The 27,605-nt window shown below is 41.3% G+C and overlaps 1 protein-coding gene across 9 annotated transcripts in view; it reads left to right on the top strand.

Moving 5' to 3' along the window:
• LCLAT1 (lysocardiolipin acyltransferase 1) overlaps positions 1-27,023 on the top strand; it is a 112,052-nt gene extending 85,029 nt beyond the window's left edge. For all 9 annotated transcript variants that reach the window (XM_053972962.1, XM_053972958.1, XM_053972963.1 and 6 more), the window contains one exon: positions 22,891-27,023. In XM_053972962.1, the coding sequence (XP_053828937.1) occupies positions 22,891-23,399 (509 nt within the window). In that variant the 3' untranslated portion in view covers positions 23,400-27,023. The remainder of the gene's footprint in view (positions 1-22,890) is intronic.
• The last annotated feature ends 582 nt before the right edge of the window (positions 27,024-27,605 follow it).

Raw genomic sequence — 27,605 nt, 5'->3', positions numbered from 1 at the left:
AGCGGGCTCATTTGGCCACTTCATGGCTTCCTCTGCCTGCACCAATGTGGTTTGTGGATTGCAGGAAATAAGGAGAAATGAAAGAGCTGGCACAGGGAAAATCAATAAGCGTACGCAGTTGTCAACTGTTCAAGGCACTGGTGGCCGTGCATGTGAATGAACAGGTACAAGAGGTGAAAGGGGCTTCTTTAAATTTTAGATCCTGATCTAGCAATTTCATTTGTGGTCAAGGGACTGCACAAATACACAGGGCAAGTTATGCACATCTGATTTCAGGACTGTTAGTGCTTCAGGTTTCTGAAAATAAAAATAAAGCAATTTATATGAAACTCAAACAGTGTACCTTATGTAATTCATCTTCTGCAGGCATCTTCTGTCTTTCAAACACAATATATTTTTATTAGTTACCCTGTCAACTAAAAAAACAGGCCTGTTTTCTATTTTATTGTGTTTTTCCTCCAAATGTATTTTGTACATTTTGTTAAATGCTGTAGTAGTCACAGTAGTCACTTTCTATGCAATTTGAATATTTTTTTACTCTGAAACCACAGGAATAAAAACCTTCAACTTGCTTTTTTAAGATATCTATGTAGATAAACAGATACAGCTACATATATATATATCTATCTATATATCTATATCTATCTATCTATATATATATATATATATATTTATCTGTTGTTTTTTTTTTTTTAATATGTAGTTTTCCAGATGAGCAGTTGATATTTTTAATAGTAAATTTTAAAAACTATAGTTGCATTCATTTTTAGGCTAATATAGTAAGGTTTGGTATATGAAAATATATTTAAAGAATGCTAAAGTAGGTTACAATTGGCTTTGCATTTCTCTTAAAACCAAAACTGGCCATCTTTTTGTGTAGTACCTGGGTTGGGGTCTTTTTCACACACAGGATATCCAGTGCTGTAATGTGGTTGAGGAAGGGAGATTTTTATCAACAAATGCAATGCAATCATCCTCAATTCAGAATGGCTGCATAATTTTTTTTCCAAATAGCCCATCTCCTTTCTATTTTGGAGTGGAATATAAAAATATCTTTTCTGAAACTTGGTTGATCTCCTCTCTGAATGTATGAGGTTAACATTTAATTACAATTCTGTGCATGAAGCAAGAAGTGAACATAGCATTTAGTTGTGTGATCTTGTTTCCAGTTGAGAAAGGGAAAAGTACAAACTCTAGTTCTGTTTGAGTGAGGTATCCTTAAACTGTCAAGTACTTCAGTTAAGCAACAGGAGAAAGAATCTACTACACTTAGAAGCTAATTTTCAGAAACAGGCAGTGAAACATCATAGAAACCATTTAAAAACCTGAACCAAGCTTTTCAGCAACCAGTCTGGGTAATTTTAAAGATAAATTATGTGTTCTATCCTAGTGAGAGCCTCCCTGGAACCCACAGGATTGTTTTGAAATTCATCCACAAAGCTGAAAGTTGTTGCAATGAATTGCATTTTAATAATGTTCTGCAGGTTCCAACCAGGACCCAAAGGTTTGATTCATATCTGCCAAGCACAGAGAACACATGATAAACAGACAAAAAGATATGGACCCTCCCTGGAAGAAAATTGTTTCCCTACAGAACTTTGGTCATTTTGCACATGGTGGGAGCCTGCCCAAAAAGCAGCATGAAACATCTTTGATCACTTTTTGGTGGGTGGGAGAGCAGGGACTGAGGTAATCCATGTGCAGGGGTGCCAGTAGTGTGCCTGCCATGCAGTTTTTGGCAGATTACCTATACAGAGGTGAGTCACATCATTTGCAATAAAGGATCCTCGGTGTAATTGAGGATGGAAATTCTAGATGCGTTTCATAAAGGCAGAAAATAAAATTAGACAGGTTTAAGCATGCATGTTTCATGTGCACATTGTGTGTGGAAAAATACTTCTGTCTCCTAAAGCATTGTAAATTCCAAGTGTTGGGTGCACAGACTACAACCTGGTTTTGAGAAAATGCATTAACCATCATTTTATAGCTACTTTTTCATACCTGTAACAAAAATCACAGTGGAGAATGCCTGTGTCTCATTCAGGCTTGTCTTTTCCATGCCCATTTGATGGCAATTTTCTTTTTTTTTTTGTCTGAACCAGTTTTTTGTAGCTATTTACTCAGAGTTTTATTACTGTATAGGTGCATTCAGGCCTCACATGGTTTCTGATAAACAACCCTAGGTGGATTTGGTTACTGGTTTTGTCTCTGCAGTTAACTTTTTGGTCAAGCACTTTGCCATTTGGAAAGCAGTATAAACTCAAGGAAGCAAGACTGAAAGAGTAGGCAAAGCAGGGGTTATTTTCTTTCTTTCTTTCTTTCTTTCTTTCTTTCTTTCTTTCTTTCTTTCTTTCTTTCTTTCTTTCTTTCTTTCTTTCTTTCTTTCTTTCTTTCTTTCTTTCAGCATTGTCACTCATTTTCAACAGTGCTTTCTGTAGCAGAAGCAATTATGTTGCATCAAGCGTTAGCACTGTTTGATCTGTCAGTTTACAAGTGTATGTATTAAGCCTTCAGTAGGAATTCTTATGTTGAAACTGAAAAGCACTGAAAGGCAGAAATGCACAGTTTACTAAGACAATATCAGCTCAATATGTCATAGAGGGAGCTTTAAACATCTTGCAGTGTAATAAGGAATATATGTGTCTTGTCAGTTCCCCATCAGTTAAGATCAAGAGCTGGGTGACTGATGGGAGGCAGGAAGCATCTTATAAACATTGCTGTATTGAAACACAGGACCTCAGTTTGAAAAAGAAAGGAAACAAACAACCCCCAGACCTAAAATTATAAATTGAATTCAGTTCTGGCTTTTTTTTTCTGCTGGTGGAGGAGAAAAAAAAAAAAAAAAAACTACCCTAAGAAACTATTCTTCTTGTTTTTGTGTTTGCATTTTTATTTTGCTTTTAAGATGGACTCTGTAACATTCCAATATCCAGGAGTTCAGGGCTGTACATCTGGAGGCAGTGGCATAGCCCAGTCCTCATTCCACTCTTCTCCTGAGGTACTGCTGTTTTGAGTATCTCCTATTGACAACACTTTTTATTAGTGTGAAGGTGTCAGAGCTGAGCACTGACTGATGGCACAGGGTGATATTTAATATGGATTTCTTCCTCCCTAAAAGTTTTTAACTTCAAGAATGTGTGGCAACTTTTGCTGTTCTAGATAAATGAATGCATAAGGATACTGGGGGAGGGATTAAAAAGGGCTAAACCCCATAGTTTCTTGACAACTTGAGTCCATCATTGCTGTTTTCTTCTCACCTAGTTTAGGGATAAAGCACATGAGGCAGGTATCTGTTCTGTAATGCAGTCTCACTTTTGTTTTGTCAGTGGTGAAGAGACTGGGTTCTGAGCAGCAGTGACGTGCATGTTTGTCTGCAGGGATAGAGTGAGTGCCTACACCTCTGGAGGGAGGAGGGAGGGTGTGCCCCTCACTTCTGCTGTAGTTTGTAGCTTGGAGGTCCTCTTGGGCCCTTCAGCATTTCAGAAAAGGAACAGCTGTGGTTCCATGCCTTTGTTTTTCCATCTGTTGCTAGCCAGGAATTTGTGAACATCCTTCTCGGATGTGGATCTTGCTGAGGTTATTCATGTCTTTGTCACCTCCCAGGCTGAAATACTGCAATCCATACTTGGAGTAAATGTTCCTAAGTCTCCCAAGCATTTAGTGTGGTGTGTACAAAGCAGTGGCATACTTCCCAAGAGGTTTAATCAGCATGGGCTTGATTTTTTCAGATAGCTTTGAGCCCTTTAGCTCTGTGATGAATTTGCTGAAAGCTGCAGGTGTGTTGTATCTCTGAAAATCAGGTCTTGGGAACACACTGAGCTCATGTCTGTTACTCTCCTCTGGCTACCTAACTTGTTCCAGATGCTCCTTCTAGGCAATAGCAACTAATAGAGGAAAATGCTACTCTAGGCAGTGGGAGAATAATGAAGAAAAAATGTCCCAACCCTTGGCCCAGAATTCATATGAATTGCAGGAGGACGCTGTGTTCTGTGTAATCTTGTTTTTGCATCTTACCAACACAACAGATGTCAGCTGCAGGTTGGGTCTTCTGCCATGAGAATACAAGCCTGGACCCACATCTTGGATGGGTGGGGAAACAGCACTTACCCTCTTTGGTGGATGAAGGAAGGGGTTTCTAATAAGAAAATATACTGTTCCTATAGCATCCAGCCTGATGAACTTCCCTGGTTCCACAAGCTAGCAGTAGGAATACCTGTGGCCCACTTCTATCCATAGTCAGGGGTTCAAATTCCTCAGCAGCCCCAGTACAGCTCTTCAGCAGGTCTGGCTTCTGCTGACTCCACGTGCTGAAAGGACTCAGTGCAGGATCTGGTGAAGCAAAGGGAGCATCCAGTGTGGGACAGAAGACAGCAAGATAGTTCCTTTCAGAGATGGGATATTACTGGATTGGTTATCACCTGCATCCCAAGAATAGAAATGGCTGAAGACCTCCTTTTGGAGGGAAAGGTGTTTGCTGTCAGACTGCACAGGCTACACTTCTGGCTTGGTAGCATAACTGAATATTCATGTTCTTCTCTAGCCCTCTGTCCAGGACAGTTGTCTCAACAATTAAAGGAGCCAAGCAGCAGTTCAGAAGATCCATATTCAAGGTGTTCCCAGGAGGCAGAGAACAGTCCTGAGCTCAGATGTGTTTATTTGCCTGTGAGAACATGGGTCATTGTGCTGATGATGCACGAGCATCCCCCATACGTGTCTGCCAGCTGTACCTCCTGCTCCCAGCAGTCCCCTTCCCTTTCCTGTTGCAGGGCATGGAACACGCTCCATTGAAGTCCTTACAAACAGCTTCTCTCTGCCTCATACCCAGTAAAATCACAGAATCACTGATGCTTTGGGTTGGAAGGGACCTTAAAGATCATCTTGTTCCAACCCCCTGCCAGGGACAGGGACACCTCCCAATATCCCAGGTTGCTCAGAGCCCCATCCATCCTGGCCTTGAACACTTCCAAGGATGGGGCAACCACCACTCCTCTGGGCAGCCTGTGCCAGTACCTCACCACCCTCACAGTAAAGAATTTCTTCCTAGTACCTAACTTAAACCTACCCTCTTTCAATTTAAAACATTCTTCCTTGTGTCACTAAGACCCTCACCAGCTTTCTTGGAGATATCAAGATCTCAAACAGGATGAAATTTCTAGAAATTTCCACCTTCACAGGCAGGAAGATTGTTTGGCCCTGCTGTGTAGGGGTTAGGAGTAGCTTAGGCATGGTATGACTCTTACATTACCAGTGGGGCCATTTTTTAAACCTAGTTAAAGAGCCCTTAAATGTAATCCATGTGCAACAGTCCTTGTTCCCATGGGGAAGAGGGAAAAAAAAGAAGAAAAAAAATTAGGAATGTAAATATACATATTGTATCCAGAGATGCATCTTGCCTGGAAAGCTGATGTCTATAAAAGGCTTACAGGCAGTCTGCTAAAAGTAGTAAATATTAGTGGTCCCATCTTACAGAGACACAAGGGGCTTTCCTATGAGGTTTTCAGGTTTTAAAAAGAGCAAGGAGCTGTTGATGAACTACCTTTATTCTTGCTATGAATCTAAAACTATGTATGTTGTAATGGATGAAATAGAGAATGGCTAAAATAAATCCCTCATAGCTCTTCTTCAGCTCTAGATTACAGAGAAGAGCTGAGTTGGAAGGCAAGTCAATTTATTGTCTGTGTTTCTCTAGCCCTGCTAGTCTCTACTGCTGATCAATTATAACAGCAGTAGCAGATTGCATGTCAGGACATCTTTGGAAGTGAGAAATTAGAACTGTTGAAGACTACTTCACAGGTATGTCAACCCAGGAATTAAGTGAGAATTAGACCTAAATAATATGTGTGGTCTTAAGAAACTGGCTTTGGGTTAGGTTTTTTATTTATTTTTTGATATCATGTCAAAGGGTTAAAAGTGAAACAGTTCTAAACTATTCACAGGATTTCACAGAAATTGTGAGGGTATGTCCCCAGCACAATGATTGTCTTGTTCTCTAGGTAGAAATATGGTATTAAAAGCAAAACCAGTGTCATTTCATTCCTCTAATAACAAATAATGAAAAATATTTTTACACATCTATTCACTATGGATAGTGAGGACAGAAAAATGAAATGCAGTGCTCTCAGTGGCATTTAGAAACATGGAATTTATCATGTGTTGCAGTTCCTTGTATATTGTGTTTATTGTGTTTCACAATATATGGTGGTCTCACATTTCCATCAGTGTGCCTTAATGCCTGACATGCCTCTGGCCTCTGGTGCCAAAACATCTCACTGTGGGTTATCCACAGGCTATGCTGGATTTACAATTTCCTATTTCACCTTCATAAGCAGAATGTTTTCTGTGCATGGGTAGATAAATGAGCACATCTTGCAGTAAAAATTTTATATGGGAATTCCTGGAGCAACCAGCACAAAAGCTGTGGCACACTATACAATTAATGATAAGACTTGGGCTTTCCATTTGTGTTGAATTGTGAAAGGAAGACTGAAATCCCTTTTCTTAACATAAAATATTTTAAATCAAGCATTTATTATGCCTAGATTTGATAAGGCTACTTACCAGCCTAGACATGTTTGCACACAGCAGTATCTTCTCATTTAAATTCAATCATAGTCACAAAACAAGGCTGGCTTAGACTAGCTGAAGATATAAACTTCATTTTCATCTCATTAGGCCACCTGGAAGCAACAATCAGTGAGTAGTCCTGACGTCAATGGTCTCTCTACTTCATTAAAATGTTAATTTCATGGCTTTAATTCCCTTTGTAAAACGTGCTGCTGCAGGACACTATATGCAGATTTATTCTGAAGTAGACAAATCTGCATGCCATATTCCTTTTTAGTGCCTTAGGTTCCTTTGGATTTTTATTTTTAGCCATCCCTATTTTTATAAACTGCTGTGAAAATATGATCACCATAACAACCAAAAAGTAAATATTTCGTTAAAACAGCCCTTTGAGAATGTATACTTAAGAGTCAGGAATTCAGGGCATCATGCATTTACTGGTATTTTGCTCTGCCATTCCCTTTTTCAGTCTTTAAAAATGAGACAGGTATTGTTACTGGCTAACATTTTCAGACCATGGATCATGAAAGGAAAGCAATGTGTGGTAAATCAGAAGCAGCTATATAGATCAGCAATAGCATCAACATTTTTAGTTGAAGTACTGCTTATGACAGAACAAAATGATGGTCTTCTCAATGTTATTGAATCCTTCCTTGATAATAAGTACTTCCTCAGCATTTAGTCACCTTCATCTTGCTTTAGGGGATACATTTCTGGTTGTGTACTTCAAATTTGTATGTCATAGTTTGAGATCAATTGTTGGCAGTAGAAGTGTGTCTTCAGTGCAGGAAAACAAGAGAAGGTAATTGTTCATCTGGTCTTTTCCCCTTCTATTGCATGCAGTTCCTTTTAAAAGTACAAGTACTCTTGGGTATTTTCCAAAGTGCTGTGTAAATGATTATTGTGTGTTAGTGTGCCTGTGGCATCTCTTGATGGATGAGCTGTTTGCTCCTGTTGCAGATGGTCAATCCAAACCTCAGGGCCTGGGCTTCTCAGGATCCATGGCTGGTGGAGCTGCCTGGCTCAGGGGTGCCGTGCTCAGCCAGAGGGCTCTGATGGCACACTTGGGGCTGGGCTGGTGACACTCAGCAGCACAGTCCTGCTCTCCCCTGGCTGATCCTGTGAGTTCAGGCACTGTACAAATCCCACTGAGGCCCTGCTGGCATGTGGTTCCTCTGTGCAGGACTTTGGACAATGTGTAGGGTCTGCCTGGTGTTAACCTGGCTGGAGAGGACAAAGACCACCAGGTCCCAATACAGCAAATTAGGGAGGATATCCTTGCTAAGCACTGGACACATCCAAAGTTTTCCCTCTGAGAATCTCTGTGGGATTTCCCTGCTGCTTGCCCCAGGAGGGTGTTCCTGGTGAGTGACTAGGAACAGGTAGTTAATTTGGCCTCCTGCCTGTGCTGAGACTGCCAGGAGAGCAGTGGAAATGTGGCTTTATCAGTCTACTACTGTGTACATCTCTGCTACTTCTCTGAAGATATGTAGCACAGGGAGCAATATAGAAATGTAAACTGCAGTTGTAACTGAGAAGTAGCCAAAATAGCTTCAAAGGTGTGAATAAAGTTAGCGTTACAGACTTCTATTAGTTTTCTATTTCAGATTAAGTAAGATCATTTGCTAGTGAGTCTAAAAACATGTTGGTACCTAATTTTTCACTCTTAGTGTCGAGGGAGAAGTTTTTTGAAAGTCAGTGAAGACAGATGGACAGTAGCCAGTTCATTTCCATCTTGGGTCTCTTGCCTACCATGTTATTTCATCACAGGCAGTGCCATAACTCAATGTACTAGTCAATTAAAAATGCCAAAATGTGCCAGGGTTTTACTCTATGGATAGAGTTATTCATTCATGTTTGCAGTTGGAGAGGGGAACGACACTATGACGACTTCTCAGATCACAGACTGATCTAGAAAAATATTCCATTTGTAACCTGAGATATTAGCTGTTACTGCAGCAGCCTACTCACTCTTCTACCACTGTGTTTTGATTTATCTTACAAAATGTCTTACAAGCTAATAAAAAAAAATTATCACTTTGGTGTGCAGGCCACTTAAACATGAGTTACTGCAGGTGCTTGGACAGTTGTCATCAGATGGTCAAATGAATTTTGTTGTAGCCTGGATATTTGAAAGGCCGTTTCTATGATAGAGCAACACAATTACTGTTTCTGTCATCACTTAATGAACTCATGACTGTGCATTGACATGGCATTGGGAGAATAAAAATAAGAGGTCTTACTGTTTGGTTTGCATTTCTTTTGTCTCAGTCACTAAGTGTGTGTAGTTCCAGAGGTACTCACAGTGTAATTGCTTATTGTTTGGTGTGTTTATTTGTTTTAGTGCTCCTGGAAGCAGGGCAGATGGAAGAGTTGGTGGGAGGTAGCTTGTGTCACCATTGCTTAGGCAGCAAATACACTGAGTGGTGGACTGTAGGTTTCAGCATTCCATGTTTCAAAAAGTATATCAAAGCTACTGAAGTTCTCCTTGGCTTGTGTTTGCCCAAAGAGAGAAAGGTTTTGACCAGAATTACCTCTTAGAGCTAAACTATCTTTGCTCAGCCAAGCTACACTGGATTTTTCATCACCCACCCCATTGTTTATTTTTGGAAGACTTAACTGGCAGTAATTCAGCAGCTCTTGAAAAGCCTGATTCTTCCTCAGAAGAGAGATTATGCTCTTCAGATAAACTTCAACACTCTCACCACCTTTGCTGACCTGCAGTGTGACCCAATGGCAACTTCTTTGTTCCTGTTGGTAAGGACAGCCTTTTCCCTTCCCACTGGGTTGGAACATGGCAGACATCCATTTGCACCTGGCTGGTGAAGACATTGTGCTGTACCACAGCAGAGCCTTCCTGCAGGCAGTTGAGAATTTTATATCAGCCCTGGGCTGGGTCTCTTCCTTGGCTCTCATTCCTCCAGAACAGAGGTGTTGGTGTGTTCAGTGGTGTTCAGGAGGTCTCTTGTCCTTTCCCTCCTGCCTGAAGCCCTCCAGCTGTTTGTGTCCATAGGCCAAATATGAGTGGGAATAGCAGTCTTCCCCTGAAGGCTGTGCAGATGGTGTGTAGCTTGTCCATGGGCACTGAGGCAGAATTTAGCAAGGTTATATGTTGTTTGCAGTGAACAGGGTTATGTTCAGGAGCACTTGAGGGAAAATAGCAACGGTCTGCTGAGGAACATGGAGTTTTCTGGGATGTCCTCGTAGTGTGAGTGTTTCCCATCTGTTTGCTGTTCCTGTACACCTTGGGATCTCCCAGTGGAGGAAGCTGTGGAATGAGGATTTTTGTGATGCCTTTTGTGCTTTCAGTGGTAAGCCTTAGGGGAGCAACATGCAGATAGATTGATTGTTCGGGTAGTTTTGAGGGCAAGTGTTTCTGAACTCAAATGTGTTAGGTATAGCAAAGAGTATTAGTGGAAAACATTGCTCAGAAGGATTTTCTGTTGTGACACATAGTTTCTCCCTCTAATTATGCATTGTCCTCTCCATGCACTGTGTGAAATTTAGGGGGCTACATTCTTCCTTGCGTTAAAATATTTAAGGAAAACAATTGTGTACTGACAACAATGGGCTTTTTAAATTGCAGGCCATTTGTTTCTGTAACTCCTATGAAATAAATTCAACTGCCTAAGTTGATTCTATTCATTGTGGTTTAGTTATGTACATACTCATATTTGTGTTAAAAAGCAATGTTAAAAACATTAGTGATGAGTGCTTTCAGAGCTTTCTAGCATGCAGTGCCAATGGAGTTAAATGTTCCACTGGAGTTCAGAATGGAAGTTTTTAGCAGATGTTTTTAGGATACCAGTTTTAGACTTCTGTTCAAAGATGGCTCTACAATAAGAATTTACAACATTTCTCATCTGTGACTTCATCTCCCAGCATGGGTTTTCCTTCTGATCAGTATAAAAACCAGCAGACCATGGCTGTACACATCTTTAATACAAAGATACAAAGCATAGAGGATGATCCTACACCTGGTTGTCTGCCTTGAGCAGAGAAGCACATTGGCTCAGTGCTGGGCCATTGCATACTGGGATAAATGGCCTCTCTCAGTCTTGTTCTTGTGACACTGAGACCAGATCTGAAGATGAACCACTGACAGGTATCTGACTCTTTCGCTGTCCTTGCAAAAGGAATTCAGTTTTTACTTCTCCGGCTGGCAGACTGACAGCACCACACATGTAGAAGTACAAGATGGGTGCCCAAAATTCACCTTCTGTCTGGGCACAGGAACAACTGTCCAGGCACTCCCAGCAGTCTTCGTTCATTTTCATTCAAGGAATTGACTTTAGTGTAATTCTTCTAAGCATCTCTATGAATAGCAGTAGTTGGGAAAAAACATGAGCAAATAATTTTATCACTGGAGACAGATCTTTTTGTTGTTGTGCATTTAAAATTGCTGCAATCCCTCATGCATCTGTAAGGCCATGGTGTACTGTGTTTTCACACATCCTGTGGTATGTAGCATCCCCTTCTCTTTTCTATGGCATTGTCATGACAGCTTCTGTTGTTACAGCCATTCTCACATCGCCATAACTGAGCTGGAGCTGGGAGAATTGTTCAGTGCTTCCAGCAGTCATTGTCAGAGGAAGTTCATTTGCTCCTGGACCTCCCTATGTCTGTTTTCTGCTGGATAGAGGAGCACTTCCTTCAGTTTTCCTACCACTTTACCAGTGAAGGGAAGAAACACTGTTTGCTCTGACGCTCTAGAAATGTGCTGCAGGATAAACAGCTCATGTCCTTCACCCTGGCTTGAGTGAAGGGAGGCGTAGCAACTAGCCCAGTGTTATGTGGGCACCGCCATGCCAGTGCCACCAGGATGCCATTAGGAGGATGTTTGGTTTTGCAAGAAGAATGGATTGTGCAGCTTTTTTTTTTTTTTTTTTTTTTTTTTTTTTTAAATTTAGGAAAATAAATAGGAGACATTCAGTTATGTGTCATGGGTACCTGTAGGGCCATCCCTTCTTAAAGAAGTGCAGCCTGATCAGGAACATTCAGTCCTGCAGTGAGTTCCTACAGGTAGGAAGGGCTGGAGGGGTCTGCACTGGTTTTCCTTTCTCCTTCCATAGTAGCTGGGAGGGTGCTTGTGTTATGTGAGGTTTCTCTGCATGACAAGGATCCAAAGGCCATTAGACCCTTCAATGTTATGGCTCATTTCCATCAGAGGAGCTCCACCAAGTAGTTGCAATGGGGTTTGAGTCTGATACTGTGTCATTAGGGAGGAAAGAAACTATATAATCATTATCCTTTTTAGAAAGTTTAATCACAGCCTGCGGAGGGATGGCAGTGTTTTATCTGACAAATATGTCACTGTCTTTCATCAGTTGATTATAATCATCTTGGAAGTTCCAGTGTGTCTGTTTTTCCCTCTTCTTTTTTGCTTTCGTGTTTTGTTTAACTTTCCCTAATGAGCCCAGTGAAAAGCAATTGTTTTAAATAAATCATGTGCGCTACAAAGCAGTATATCACAATTAGGTTTCCATTATACTTTAATTAGGCATTCCATTATTAAATTGATGTCTTTGGCTTCTTCCAGGTCTCAGACTAATCCTGAAACAAATTCCTCTTTGTGAATAAATATTAGTCAGTCGTAATTAAAGAGTATTCATTGGTGTTGCGGCTTTTCATTAAATCCCTTTCTGATTAAGATGGCTCCCCCAAGTACTGGGCTGATTAAATTTAACAAGATTTGTTCACTTGTGTGTATCATGGTCTGGTGGAAACTGTTTTAGCACCAGGGGATTGGGAACTATAAGTTCATATCTTGGTGCAGGCAGCCATGGGTCTAAATGCCTGTTTTGCACAGTGCTGTAGACTCTTGTTTCAGGGGGCTCTATGGTTTGTGTGGTCAGCCAGCAGTGGAAAAAAAACATGGAAATTGAATTAACAGTGTTAAGAGTTGTATTTCAAAAGGCTAAGTTACATCTAGAGGGTTACAATAAAGAAGGGAAGATAAAGTATGTTGGAGGCTCTGTTTTCTTGACTCTTTCATGACTAGGGCTTTGCTGCTGAGTTGAAACCTGAGTGCTTTTCTACCCCAAACCATTTTCCCTCCCTGAGATGTATAGATGAGCTCATTTCTATGTAAATATGCCTTAGCTGAAAATTCAGATAAAACAGATGCTGCTGACAGAAATTTTTTTAACAGCAGAGAATGAAATGTTTTCAGAGCAAAATCCTTCTCCTGGGTTTCAAAATCAAGGTTAAACTGAATCGTTGATATTGCTTTAGTGTATATATCCATTGGAGAAAGCTTATAAGCATCACTGTTTTCTGTGTGCCGAAATTATGCCTTCTTGTGGAGCTGCTGGTGCTGTTCTGCATTCCTCCTGCTTTGTACACAGAAATGAAAACAAACCACTGTGACCAAGAATGGCAATAGCACAAATTGGTGAGGCGTGCAAGAGATCGGCTCAGGACATCTGCAGAAGCACTCCATCCAAATATTTGAGGTGGCAGCTAGCAGGTGTTTTTTTCAATATCCAGTTCATACTCTATTTTTGGTTCAGGGTACATTTTCATTTAGTGTTTTGGTTTGGGATGGGCCGTATTTGTATTATCAAATATCTCAAAATGTGTTTTCAGTGTTGTGTATCCCAAATGTAATGGTACTGAGTATATCATCCAGGCAATCTGTCGTATTGCATGGAATCAGAGCTGTCCCCTGATTCCTGACTGCTCTTCTTGGGGCTGCTGAAAGCCCGAGAGTGATGCCTGGGACGGTCTGAAGGGGCAGGGTTGGAGGCGGTGTCGGGTCAGTGCGCAGTTGAAGAGTTCTCTCTAGCGGTTGGTTGTGGGTAGTGAGCACAGACAGCAAAGTGCCCTGAATTAAGGAAAGGGTACTCATCTGCAGCAACTGGAGAAAGGGAGAAACACAGAGTAAGGTGAGGAAAGGAAGCTGACTTCTATATCTGAATTATAAAAAAGAATAGTTGTAATGTGCTAGAAGCCAAGAGTAAAATGTCTTTTCTCTAATAGCCATCATTTAATTTCTTATTGCTACAGTTGCAGTACAGCAGTGGATGGTGTTATGCTATTCATAGCACCACCCTTCCACTGGCCTGAAGTGAGGGCTGATGGACAGCAAAAATCCCTGGCATTTCTGAGGAGATGGGGTGCACTTTGATCTGTTGATTACCAAGCAAGATCTGCCACAGCTACTTCCTTCTGAGTATCTGTGGTGAATTAGTTTTCTCTGCTCACAGTGACTCACACTGATTTTGTAGTGACTTTACCAAAGACAAGGCTCAAAATAAGTTGCATGCTCAGTCTGCAGGTTTGGCAAAATGTTTATTTAAGGCAACGATTAAAAATTATGAGAAAATTATGAGAAATTCCTACTTTATATGCTGAAAAATCATAGAAGTATAGAAAAGAGATAGAAGCATTTGAAAAGAGTATGAGCAAGGGTTTTGGAAGAATTGAGGGAATTAAATAACATCTAATAAGAAGACCAGGGAGATTGAGGAAGTATAACCTCTTTAACCCTTGTATTTTAATTGGGATCCCAAAAACCTACATATGCTGTTGTACTACAGCATGGCAGTTTATACATACTGCTACTGCTTGCATCTTTAAAAATGTACCACTTTTCTTCTCCAAAAATTCCAGGGTTTAAGCCGGCTCCGTTGTTTACCTAGCAGTAACATCCTGCAATGTTGAGCATCATTGGTATGACAGTTGTGTATGTAAACTGTTCAGAGTGTTTTGCTTTACTGTTAACTCAGTGAGACCAGTCAGAAATGGCAGTGGAAATTGCAGATACAGCAGCTGGATTCTGGTAGAACTGGATTGCCTCAAATAGGAATGTGTTTTCTGTTGTAGAGATTGATGCTTAATTTCATCTACATTGGAGAGAGATTGATCATTCAAGTAGACAGCAAAAAAAATGTACATTGGGGTGGGTTATTTCTTTCCCAGATTCCCAGGGATTTAAAATGCCCAAGCAGCAACAGAAAAATTAGATGGGTAGTCTGTTATTTTAAAGAGAAGAATAAGCTCTGTATGTCTGTGTATGATTTATTTTAAGGATATCTGGTGTCTTATTTTTGCTTAATTGTAATGATATTTAGCTTTCCAGAAATACCTGGATGACTAGTTTAGCTTTTTTTTTAAATAAAAATAACTCACCCATTTCCTAATTTAGGTACATTTGCCTGCCTAGCAAGACATCTTACTGTAACACGGTAGAGTACACATGATGTTTTTTGAAAATATTTCACTGAAGTGTAGCAAATTATCTTCATTTTAAGCAGAATTGTGATTCTCGTCTGAGCTGGTTGGCTGTTTGCCAGGAGAGGCATATTTGAGCTCAGAGGAGTTGGAAAGTTGCACACCAGTGTGTCAGTGTCTCTCTGTTACATGAAATATCATTTTTCTGTTTGAAAAACCAGTGGTGTCCTATAAGCCTAGAAACAGCAATGTCTTCTTCCACCTAACTTGGAACATACCTATGAAAACCAAATCCCATATGTGTGTGTAGAGAAGACTTGTAGCAGAGGAGGCTTGGAGAGAGCAGATATGCAGGCAAGGGAATAAACATGGCATTTTGTTATCTGCATTTGATAAATATAGTTTGGGAATGATGGAGTAAAGAGTGGTGAGTCAGTTTTGCCTGGTCATCTCCAGTGACTGAAAATAACTTGTTATTCCAACCCTTTTATCCCTTCATTCCTTTCTCTCCACATATTTTTGTGTTTTATTTATAGCTCGACCAGCTTTTCCTTTGCAATTTGTAAAATAACCCTTCAGAGTCAGGGAGGGAAAACTGAGGAGCAGCAGCTCCTGAGCAGTCTTGTGGATGGAGCCACTGGATCATTCCCTGTTGCTGTAGCTGGATCCCCCCTTTCCCATGCACATCCTTCCTTCATCTGCACAGAGATTCATTCCTCTTTTAACAGGCAGTCTCAGTTCCTGAAGTCATTAATGGGTTTGTGTTGACAGGAGCCACTGAGGTGTTTCAAACCAGCTGGCTGTGACTTTGACAGCAGCAGGGTTAGAGGCCCCAAGTCTGGAGAGGTGGCAAGGCTGAGTTTTATCTGTGAAACCTTAGTGGAGGCTGTAAGCTGTCCTGAAGCACATGAAATCCACCACCACAACCCATACTTATATGTATCCTGTAAAGCACAGCTGTGTAAACAATACTTGCATTAATTCTGAGCTAAATCTTCGGTGTTTTGCTTCAATTCCCGTGCCCAGGATTTTTGTCCAGTTTAATCCACAAACTAAGGGTCAGTTTAGCACTTGATACATCTTAACTTGCAGATTAGGATAAGAGACTTCTTGATCTGCTCTTAGGTCTTCCACAATACTGACTTCTGATAGCATAACTGGACTGCTCCATATTAAACCATCTGATTTGGTCTGGAGAGGAGGAGGGGAGCTGGCAGCCTTAGCTGCAGTCCTCCTTATTAATTTATCGATGGAGAGGGCAAGGGGTGAGACATGTTCAAGCAATAAATGTGAATCATAAAATCGTAGAATGCTTTGGGTTGGAAGGGACCTTAAAGATCATTGGGTTTTAAGCCCTCTGCCATGGACAGGGACACCTCCCACTAGATCAGGTTTCTCCAGTCTCCATCCAACCTGGCTTTAGGCCAATGTGAGCCAGTGCCTTACCACCTCCACAGTAAGGAATTTCTTCTTAGTAGCTAATCTAACCCTACCCTCCCTCACTTTAAAGCCATTCCTGTTTGTCCTGTCACTACATGCCTTGTAAAAAGTGCCTCTCCAGCTCTCTTGTAGCCCCCTTCAGCTACTGGAAGGTCCTCTGAGGTCACCACAGGGCTCTTCTCCAGGCTGAACAACCACAACTCTTTCAGCCTATCTGGAGCAGAGATGTTCCAGCACTCTGAGCATCTTCATGGCCTTTGCTGGCCTTATTCCAACAGGCCCATGTGCTTCTAATGCTGGGGATCCCAGAGCTGGATGCAGCACTTCAGGTGGGGTCTCACTAGAGCGGAGCAGAGGGAGAGAATCCCCTCCCTGGACCTGCTGGCCACACTGATTTGGATGCAGCCCAGGATGCAGTTGGTGGAGCCAATTAGCAGACACCAGCCTGAGGTGTGAGAATCTCAGGCTCTGTCACAGGTAAGAGTGGAAAAACAAGAAGCAAGTAGGAATGTTAGTACTAGATGCCTGTGTATGGACTTAATGAGGCCATTTTGAAAAATTCTACTGGTTCCAGCACCCATGCTTTGAAAAGTATATTGAAATATTAGAAGAGATTCAGAGAGTTACTGAAGGGGTTTGAGCTTTAAAAGGCATGTTTCATATTGAGATTTCAGTAATTAAGTAGATTTAGTGTGTTCAGGAGCAACTTCTGAGGTTGACAGATCATACCGCCACTTACCTCTGTGAGCAGACAGGTCTCTAATTTAGCCAAGTTACGTGGTCAGGAAGTGGAAGTACAAAAATAATGCACACAGACACATACACGCCCCCCTGATTAATTAGGGGAACTGCTTATCTCATGGTAAGAGCTTTAGGGCAGTGTGGGATGTCTGTCTCACCACATCCCATGGCAGAACCAAAAGCAGTGTTCTGCATAAGCTCCTGTGTCATTCGGGAGATCAGATTAGATGATGATAACATTCCCTCTGGTCTTAAAATAATTAAATGAGGTATTTACAGAGATTTCAAAGTCAAATTGGATCGCCTTCCCCACCACCACCCTCTCAGCAGCTTCAGTTAGTGGTATTGTTTACACATTAATGAGATGTAGCATCAGGCTGCAAAACTATGTGATTTAAATGTATTTAGCAACAGCATTAAGCACATGTAATGGTTGCTGATAGCCGTGAGGATGTCCTTACATCTCTTGATCTTTGTACTGTCTTGTCTGGAGGTACCTGGTATGGGATCCCACTAGTCCTCTACTCCTGTATGCAGCACCCAGAGCACATTTCCTTCCTGCTGGGCGGCAGAAAGCAGACAGAGCTGTCCTTTCCCCTGGCTTCCACCCTCAAGGACCAAGAGGTGCAGTGTCCTTAACTCCTTAGTGTCAGCAGGTGGAAAGTCTCCCTCTCTCCTTGTATCACAATGCCAGTGGAAAATCAGATAGGTATAGAAAGAATTGGTATGCAGGATCACTCTTCTCTGTTAATCAAAGCAGCATTATCATTCTGTCTTTTTTTGTTTGCTTATTTGATTGCTACACTTACCTAAAAAAGATTTCCAATAACTACTGAGTTGAAAGTGATTTAGATTAACCCCAGCTGACACTGATGCTTTAAAGAGGGCTGCCTGAAGTTTTAAATCCTCAGAAGCATGATACTTCCCAGGAGGAGCTGTAAATCCTTGAAGCTGCTCCCTCCTGATACTGTGTTCTCAAAGAAAAATCACTCAAATCTCGTGAGCCAAGACAGTAATATTTCCCAGTAAGCAGTTTTAGATGGCTTTTGTTTTCATGTCCAAAAGCATATCTGTGTTTAAGGCTAACATAAAATATTCAGATATTGTATAACCTGACAAGTTTTCTTCTACTTGCTTCCATCTTTTCTTTCATTATCTTGCTGATCAGTTTATCTACAGAAGTGCCAGGCCTCCTCCTATCAGGTTTCCTAAGGAAATGTGAATAGGGTGGGGGATATTAAGGCATAGGTGGGCGAGCAACAGTTAGTATTTAATGGATACCTGGAAATGTATTAAATATCTGGAGCTGTGCAATGGAGGGACAGGTATGTCATTTTGCAGCAATACAGTAGCAGCTATATTGAGCTGGGAGGTAGGATGGACAAGGGTCTCACATACAGGTTCCACTTTCAACAGAGCAGCTTAATTTAAGAATGAATATTCTGTTGTGAGAGCATCTCTGTGTGCCTCTCCCTGTGGTGGCTCAGCAGCTCATCAGCTGCTGTTCTGTGATGTACCCTGGTTAAGAATAGCATCCTCTCTGCTGGATCAGAGCAGGGAAGGAGCCAGTATAATCCTTGTGAGGTGTAAAGGAATGTCAATGATAACCAAAATAGGACAAATTAGGGTTCCTGAGATCCTTGGTAGGGATGGAAATGGGTAATAGCCACCCATGTTAATGCCAAGGAGACTTGAATTCACCTTTGAGGTTGCTGAGAGTCTGAGCAGTTCATTGCATGGATTTGCCTTGGAGCCATCCTATTTTTTAGCTCATTGGTGGTCATTTTGGCTTTCAGAGCTCCTGTTCTGAGTCATTATTTTGGCCCTGGCTTGTACAGATCCCTTTGTCTCACAGTGAGCTTGCTCAGCATTGCTGGGTAGGAGCAAGCAAATGTCCTTGTGGTTGGTGTGAGTCAGAACTGAGGAAAAGGCTGTGCTTGAGCTCCCAAGCAAAGCTTTAGCACAGGGAATGAGCCCATCCATCCATCCATCCAGGACCAGGGGCTGGGTCCATCCCACTTACTCAGGATTGTGTTGTAGGGCTGAGCTTCTCCTCTGGCAATTGTCTCCACTTGTAGCTGCACTGCAATATTCTCTTTGTGAATGTGTTTGAAGGAAGCTGAAAATCATTTAATCCTGCCTTTTACATTCAGGGTTTTTTCCCCTGGAATAAAAATACTGTGCTGGCATGGTATTATTGAACACACAATTAAAAGTAATTTTCAGTTTACCTGTTACATCTTTATTTTGAACCTAGTAAGAGGCTCTTGGTTGTAAAGGTTTATGGTAGGTGATGAGATAAAAGATGCTGGCTGGCTGTGCCAGTGTATAGAGCATATGTATTGTGTGATAGCTTATTGGGAATGTGTACTCAGGTTTGCTGGGGCAGGGGGTTGCAGAAACTGAGATGTACGGGGCTACCAGATGCTGCAGGATAAAAATTCTGATTGAACAACTGGTGTAGTAAAACAAAACGTTCTCATTTTCCCTTGGAAGCGTTTTTTAAAAAGCCATGTCTTTCTCTGATGCTGATATTTTGGTCCTGAGCCTGGTCAAGTTCTCCCCGTGCCACTCTGAGTCCAGTGCCCAAAGCAACAAGCTGTGCATTGTAATTGCCTGAAGTAATGTCGTGTATCAAGAGAGCTTAAATATAAATAACTTTGATTGGGCACAGAAAGTTCAGTAAGTTAAAGAATAGTGCTTTTGAGGCATTTTGTCATCCCAAAATGGAGACTGCCACATGGATTAATCATCGTCTGCGTGTTGTGCAGTTTACAGGCACTTAACAATAGTTAGAAATAAACTTTATATTCACTCCTGAGCACTGCAGGAAGCTTTCCTTTTCTGAGGTGCTCTTACAAAGCATGAGACAAAATATTATTCTTGAGTATGAAGAATACATAGTTCTACTACTGCAGGAAGAAAGTCATGGAACTGTAAAGCTACTGAAACTGGTGTTTCTATTTGTCCTGAGGAGCTGGGCTACCTGCCTGAGGTTTTAGCCTAAATGGCAGTTTCTTAGCTTAATTAGATTTCAGATGCAAATCTCTGAACATTATTTGATTTCCTTTGTCCTTCATTCCTTCCTCAAGGGGTCATGGATACTCACAGGATAAAGACAATCCCTCAGATGTCACTGAAAATATTGTAAGTGTTTTGTCCTCCTCAGCTTCTCTGAGCTGTGAACAGATATGGTTGCTTACTTTTTTTTTGACCCACCAGAGATGTAGAATGATGTGGTTTCCCACAGGGAATTTTTTTTTTTTTCAAAACTAGCAGAAACAGGTTGTTGAAGCAGGTCTTTAAATTCAGGTGGAAGAAACATCCTTAAGTCACTGGCTGCCACATGTCTTCACTTATGATCACTTGATTTTCTAGTTGACTGGCACTTTGCTATGGATCTGAAACACGTGTTGTTAGATATCTCCAGATTGCAGAGACAACAGCCTAACTTCACAGGGAAAGAAACAGTAAAGATGCTCAAAAATGCAGGTTCAGAGCTGCCTGATTAAACCTAGCCTAAGGAAATTTTGTCCCTTTCTCAAGAATGGTCTACCTTTGTCTGCTCTGGTGGCTTTTCTTCCTTTTAGCAGATTGTCTTGTAGCTTGCCTTGCCAGGGAATTAAAGCTTCAGGCTGCCATTTGTGTGGAGTTATTAAATATGGATGACCCAAGCAAGGGGCCTCTTACATATGAAACCTGGTATTCTGGTCTTCTCTCTTTCTGATATTTCTGTTCTTTCAGATATGCTAAATATACCTTTGAAGTTTCTTTTCTTCTTGGGTAAAATACACTTTCATAGGTGAGCCTTGCAGCCTGGAATTAGGAGATACTGGTTCCAGCTGGACACACAGAGCAGGCCATGTAATCGTTCTTTGCCTCAATTTCCCCATGTGTAATGTCAAAACAGTAACATCCACCTTCCTCTGTGCAGCTCTTTGAGCTTTGTTCTGTGTGACTAAGAAGCCATAATGTAGTCTAGACCTTCTGCAGTCTGGTGGGAAGCCAGACTGGTGCTGGAAGGTATCTTGTCTGGGGAGGTTATGGATCCATAGGCAAGGAGTAGAGGCTTTCCTGTTTCCGATCAGGAATTCATGGGGAGAAATATACCTGCGTGCTAAAGCCATCAGACCAGCTATGTGAGTGCAGGGAGTCCTGCCTGCACAGAGTCAGAAAATCTGTGTCTTAACTAGATCTGATGATTTATTACCTGTGGTCTGTATGCCAGTGGCCCTTAAGTGTAGAGACTTGATTTTTCAAGTAGTTCATGTAGTTGGCAGACTGATAGTTTAGCTGCCCAGATATGAATGACTGCAAGATGTGCAAGAAACTCATCTGGCCAAAAACTCATTTCATAAAAGCCTTTTTTGATGCAAGGCTATCAGGAAGGCTGGACTTTTCTATCTTCCCTTTTGAGGTAAGAGTGTGTAGGTTTTATGTTCCACTAGACCTGGGGAGCTATGGAGAATCAGGAGGAGGGAGATTGTAAGAGATGGAAATCTCTTGGAGGTTTATATAGCAGCCCTTCCCCTGGTTGGGCCAGGAAGTAAGGGATAAATGTCTGTCCTGCAGGATGACTGTAAATCTGATGGTAGAAATATTTGGAATAGGGGAGTTAAAATGCAAGCTGTTCTCAAAACTAAAATGTTTTGTGCTAAGGTGCAACAGGCTGGCAATTATTTCCCTTTGTAAGGGCTGAGTTTCTAAGACATGATCAATTTTGGCATCTCTTGGAAAGACATCTGATAGGTTTTACCTGTGCACAACACAGGGATTATCTGCTCAGTTCAGAGGTGATCCCAGAGCTAGACAAAAGATGGAATCTTGAGTTTTGCTCTGATAGACCTCCAAGGAGCCATATAAATCTCTTTAAAACCCCAAGTAACCTACCACAAAACTGTCCAAGAGAGATTGCTTCAAGACAGCACAGTTATAAAATACTCTGAAAGGCTGAATAGGGTTTTTCCCTCTCTTGTGATATTTGGAGTTGAACTTTAGATACATCATTTTGAACATGGCCTTTTAAAGTAACTTTCTATTCTGGCCCTGTCATTTTTAGGGCTGTAAAGGAAAACCAAAATGCCAGGGAAGGAGAGGAAATGAAAATGAAGAGTGGGGCTAAAGAGTAGGTTTTGATCATCTTTGCAAGAAGTGGCATCATCTGTGAGAACAAAAGTCTTCAATTGCTGCAACTGGAGACAGCTTTTAGTCTCCAATTCTATTTTGCTCTGAGCCAGCCAGCCAAATAAAAACAGCAACATAAATCACTGCTGGCAGAACTTAGCAGTTACGCAACATCCAGTGCACCACATGCCTATTTTTAGATCAGTTTTACACTAGCAGAATTTTCTTTATGAAATCTAAAAAGAATGTCTGTTCAGAGGCTGGGGATAAAGACGGTATTTAGAAAGTGCAAAAATGTAAAAACACTTCGTACAAGGATGCTCTAGCAAGCCCTGTTTTGGCAATACTGATATTCTTTCAAAAATGCTGGCTCAATCAGGCATGCTAATGAAGACTAGGGGTTTTTTTTTTTTTTCATCAATAGCCCCTTGAATTTCTAATGCGCAATTGCTGTTTGAATGGTTAGCTGTGCTCCCTTTACCCAAACAGCTGAACATCAGACTCACATACAGCACTCGTTATCCAAGACCAGATGTGCCTCTTCCCTCCTTTACATTTGACTTAATTCTCTTACTATTGTAATTCTGCATTAGTTTGTACTGTGTATAATCTTGTTCCAAAGCTTTTTGTTCAGATTCAGAACAGGCAATGATTGGGAAAAGTTTGACCTTTCAGCCTTTAGATATTCTAGCAGATGAAACACAGTCTGCATAATTAATGTATCTATGTGATTTCTGGGATTTCTGCCGTAATTTTGACAGTTTTCAATCATGTCTTGAAGCAGATTAGTATTCTGAATGTTGCATAATCTGTATTGATCTTTTTCCCCCCAAACCTTTCTTCTAGGTGACAACCTCGATGCCATCCATGACATAACTGTGGCGTACCCTCAAAACATTCCTCAGACAGAGAAGCACCTTTTGAAAGGAAACTTCCCAAAGGAGATTCACTTCCATGTCCAGAGATACCCCATAGAGACAGTGCCCACTTCCAAGGAGGAGCTGCAGCTTTGGTGCCGGCAGCGCTGGGAAGAGAAAGAGGAGAGACTGCGACACTTCTACGAAGGTGGAAGATGCTTCAGTGCAGCTGGGCAAAGCATTGTCCCGCCCTGTAAATCCGAGCTCAGGGTCCTGGCGGTGAAGTGCGCCTCACTCCTCTACTGGACAGTGTTCCCACTGGGAATGCTGGCGCTGCTCTACCTGTACAGCTTTGCACAGTGGTACTTTGCAGCCATGATCATCTTTTTCGTTGTGCAGCAAAAGATATTTGGTGGGCTGGAACTCATTGAACTCGCTTGCCATCAGTATTTTAAAAAGCAACAGAAATTTCACGACACGAAAGTAAAAATCAATTAGTTCCGGGGCGGAGGAAGGGTAGTTTTGAGATGCCCTGCAAATTTTTTGCACAGGGAACAATTTTTGCATGAGAAGTGTCTTTTACTATCGCCATTGTTAGACATTTGCACATGATTCTGTGAAGAGAAAGAAAAATGTTAGTTATTGCTACACGTGAAAATGGTAGTTTTTAATCTCTGAATGTAATTTCAACATTGCTCTCACAAGCAGCTAGCAACTGCATTCTGCTGTCATTAAGAAACAAATTGCTGGATTACTGAACAATCATAAGGACATTAATAAATGTGATGTGCACTGAAGTTTCATGTAGAAACCCAAACAGTTCAGCAAAGAGAGGCAGATGTATGATTTCTTTAGAGTGACATTGGTGTGAAGTAAGCACCAAATTTGGAAAACTGGTAAGTTTTGATGGTAGATGAAAGTTGAAGGAGAAATTGTTCTGTTTCTTTTTTCTATTTCAAATAGTCAAACTTATTTTGCAGTAATATTTTTGCATAAGCTTTTCCAAACACTACTGAACCTACCAACTATTGAACTATTTTGGCTTGGTCACTCAGGAGGATTTTTAAGCCTTGCAGTCTTGTGTCATACTACAGAAATCAGTACAGTGCTCACTCTGCCTCCATTTAAGTGTTTGCTGATTATTTAATAGACCTGTGCAGCTAAATTTTTATCTCTCACTGTTTCATACTGTTCTAGTCTCCCTGTTAGCTGTGGGAGACTTGTTCCTACTGTAGTATGCAGAGCTGCAGGATAGGGGAGCTGTTTTTTCATTGGTTTATTGGTATTTTTTTTCTCACAGAGCAAAAGTAGCTGTTTGTCTCTGAATAACTGGAAAATGTTTTTAAAAAAGGCTTCCTTGTAACCTTGTAGACATTCTTTGGTTGAAAACATTTTATTTTGTTTTCAGAATAGGCAAGATACCTTTTTTCTTTTTCTAAATTTTTGTAGTATTAATTTTGGTTTTCACATTGCTTCCTTTGGCATTTCACGTGTCCATGTACATAAGCAGGATGATTGCTTGGTCTTGTCAGACAGACCTGTTGAAATGCAATGGTTCTGTCTGTGGTGGTACAAGAGATGGGTTTGAGGTTTTGACTTAGCACAGGGAAGAGCTGCATCTTCCCTTTGCATACTGGCTTTGTTTCCTGATGACATCATTACTTTTTCAACCTCCTTCACAACTTTTGGTACTTTCCCTTATTTTCATGACATTCACGAAACCTGAAGGCTTAAACTCAGACAAGGCACTTGGCCCTTGTTATATATAATAAAAGTAATGTTCATGCTCACCTAGAAAAAGACAGAAATATTGCCAGCGCTTCGTAGATACTTCAGGTCTTCAGGTTAAATTGTTTTGCAACCTCCAAAATTTTAGACAACTTGAACAATTGTATTGCTGCAAAACCTTCCTGATTTACTAAATATTTGGTTTTTGGTTGCATGAGGGCTCGTTTGAGCTGGACCTAGGTGGCCTGGCTCTGTTTGTTGAGTGGCGTTGCTGTGAAATGTGGAAGTCCAGAGTGCAAAATGTACCTCGTACTGTGCTGTGTATCTCAAGTGTTGGGTCAGCATGGTGGACACACCTGTTTGCTTCTAAATTACAACACTAAGCATGTTGTCTTAATGTGTTTGTTTTAAAGACCATTTTTTGGACAAATCACCAGCCTCTATTCAACTGTCCCTTGCAAGGTGACAAGTCTTTTTTAATCTATGCTTATAATAATTGTTTATTATGTGGAAAGTACTTGAAGCCATCTGGTTTACTCCAAATTTTTTAATCCCTTTTTTCTTAAAAATAAATAAAAGTAGGTTTATATTTAGGATTATATTGCTTAATGGTTTTTTCATGTTTGTATTTGTGTACCTGACAACTGGTGTTGCATTGTCATGAGTGGAAGGAGGTCTTTTTTTAAAGCAGTTCTGTGATATCACAGGCATGGTTGCAGCTTAAACTTCCATAGCCTGTCTTCTCTTCAGCCAATACCCTGCACATTCAGGTAACCCACTGCAAGGGAAAACCTAAAAACCTCATTTGTGGTTAATGCAGAGGAGACCTAAAAGGCTTCTTCCAGTCTGTCCTGAGCCACGGCTGTGCTTTCATACCAGGAGTAACCATAGCCAGCCTACTCCAATAGCCTTAACATCATCTTCAGGAATGACTTCAGAGGACAGGTTCCATGTGTTGGTGACATAAAATACCAGCTACGCTTTTCTCGGTCATTCGGAGAACTTTGTGGTGTCATCAGATGTACCAGGAACATCAGTGTGAGTCTTGGTCATGGCACGCTACAGGATGTATGTCTCTGTGTAATTAAAGTTGGGCTCTGAAAATGAAGTCAATGCAATCCATCATTGACCCTTACATGGGATTTCCTCCCAGCTGGAGGAGCCAAACATGTAGCCAACTGTAATGTGGTAAAAACATCCTGAAAAATCTGTAATTCATCTTCTTCCCTTATGTGTTTGGATCAAAGAGAAAGAATTATCTGTTTTTCAGCTGGTAATGTCACGTTTGCAATGCCAAACTCCATGATGCAGAGTGAGTGGTAAGTGAAGAATCCTCCTCTCACAGGGAAGGGTGTTGGCTTTCTGTTTGATGTAGATGTTTAGATTATGTGCATCATTTTTTAGGTCAATTAGAAATGCAAGATGGGAAAAACGTTGAATAAAAACTAAAAGTTTTGTGGATGGAGAAGCTTCTTTGTTTAAAAAGTGATTAAGGAACTGGGGGAAGCTTTTTCTGTGAATGCTTTTTGTCCCACTGGTGAAAATGTAGCTTTTTAATCAAAAGGTTCTGATATACAGATTTCTTGGAGACTACTTTGTTCCTACCCTGTCTCCCTTTTCAAAGATCACTAAGTTGGCATTTAAGGACATGCTTTAGTGGTGGACTTGGCAGTGCTGGGTTTACAGTTAGACTCAGTGATCTTTTCTCTCCTAAATCATTCTGTGATTCTCTGCTGGGTGAATCACTTGGAAATTTTTTCAGTGCTGTTGGGATAAAGGTGCTAGTACTCCAGGAATCACATAGCCCTCTTCCATGGGACATGGATTGGCACTGGGTCTCATCTCACTCAGTAGCAGGTTTGTCCCAGTTCACCTTCTCTTGTAGTCCCAGAGCTGCCCCTCTGAGCTCTGTCTGCAGGGCCTGCAGGTCTTGCTGGGTCTTGCATACATTGTTTGGGATCAATGCTGTGCTCTAAGGATGCTGCTCTTTCCTCATCAGCATCAGGGTGTTTCTTTCTCTCTGCTCAGAACAGAAGGTTGAAATCCTGCCATATCTGTGTGTCATCAGGCTCACCTGGGTAGCAGGATGTCAGACCAAGACATTTTTCTCTTGACTTCAAAACTGCAAGGCCCAAAGCTGGTCTGTAAGGTGTTGTCTTGATCATAGGAAATGTAGTTCCTAGTTTTGTGCATTGCATCAATCGGTGTTGTTTAAAAAAGATCTGTGTTTTGATAACTTGATTTTATATGTGCACTGTGTGAAAGGAAACACCAGGACACTACAAACCTACAGAAAGCCTTAGTTTTCAGATTTCACTGATGATATTATTAGAATGTTTTAACTATGTACCAGTTACTCTACAGCAACAATAAAGACCAGAAGCATTGCATGTGTTTAATTTTGCTGTTTTCTTTTTACTGCACCTGTAAGGAACAAACCTTGTCTTCAATCATATGGCTGACTGGCTTGGGCAGACTGGTATCTGTTTCCATGCTTGACTCATGGATTGTGGCTGTTGAGGGAGGAGAACCCCTCATCTCTCCATGGGAGGCTGGAAAAGGGTGTCTGGCTCTACCTTCCCTTCCAGCTTCTTCATGTCAAGAGGCACAGAAACCTTTGAGTGTGCAAGAACTACAGCTCAGCTTTAGCCTTGCTGTGCTGCTTAACCAGGATTGCTGAAGAATAACCTGTCTTAGGTAGTGATAGGTGGGTAAGTCCTCCATTTTAGCTGCATTCTGTTGCCTCCCATGTAATTACTGACACAATAAACCATCTATGGCAAGGTTCACATTCTTAGAGGGCCTTTCTTTAATGTAACTTCAGGTCACAGGCCCCTTGATTTCTCTCTCCATTGCTTGAGTGCTAATCTGGTGTGGAGGCACAAGGGCTGTGTTTCTCAGCTCCTCATTGCCCAGTGAGAATAGCCTGGCTGTGCTGGCCCTAGGGAAATGCCCACATCTCCAGCAGGTATCCTG

Source organism: Vidua macroura, chromosome 3, assembly GCF_024509145.1.
Source record: "Vidua macroura isolate BioBank_ID:100142 chromosome 3, ASM2450914v1, whole genome shotgun sequence".
Taxonomy (NCBI): Eukaryota; Metazoa; Chordata; class Aves; order Passeriformes; family Viduidae; genus Vidua; species Vidua macroura.
Note: the sequence above shows the minus strand (reverse complement) of the source record. Positions and strands in the feature narration are given on the sequence as shown.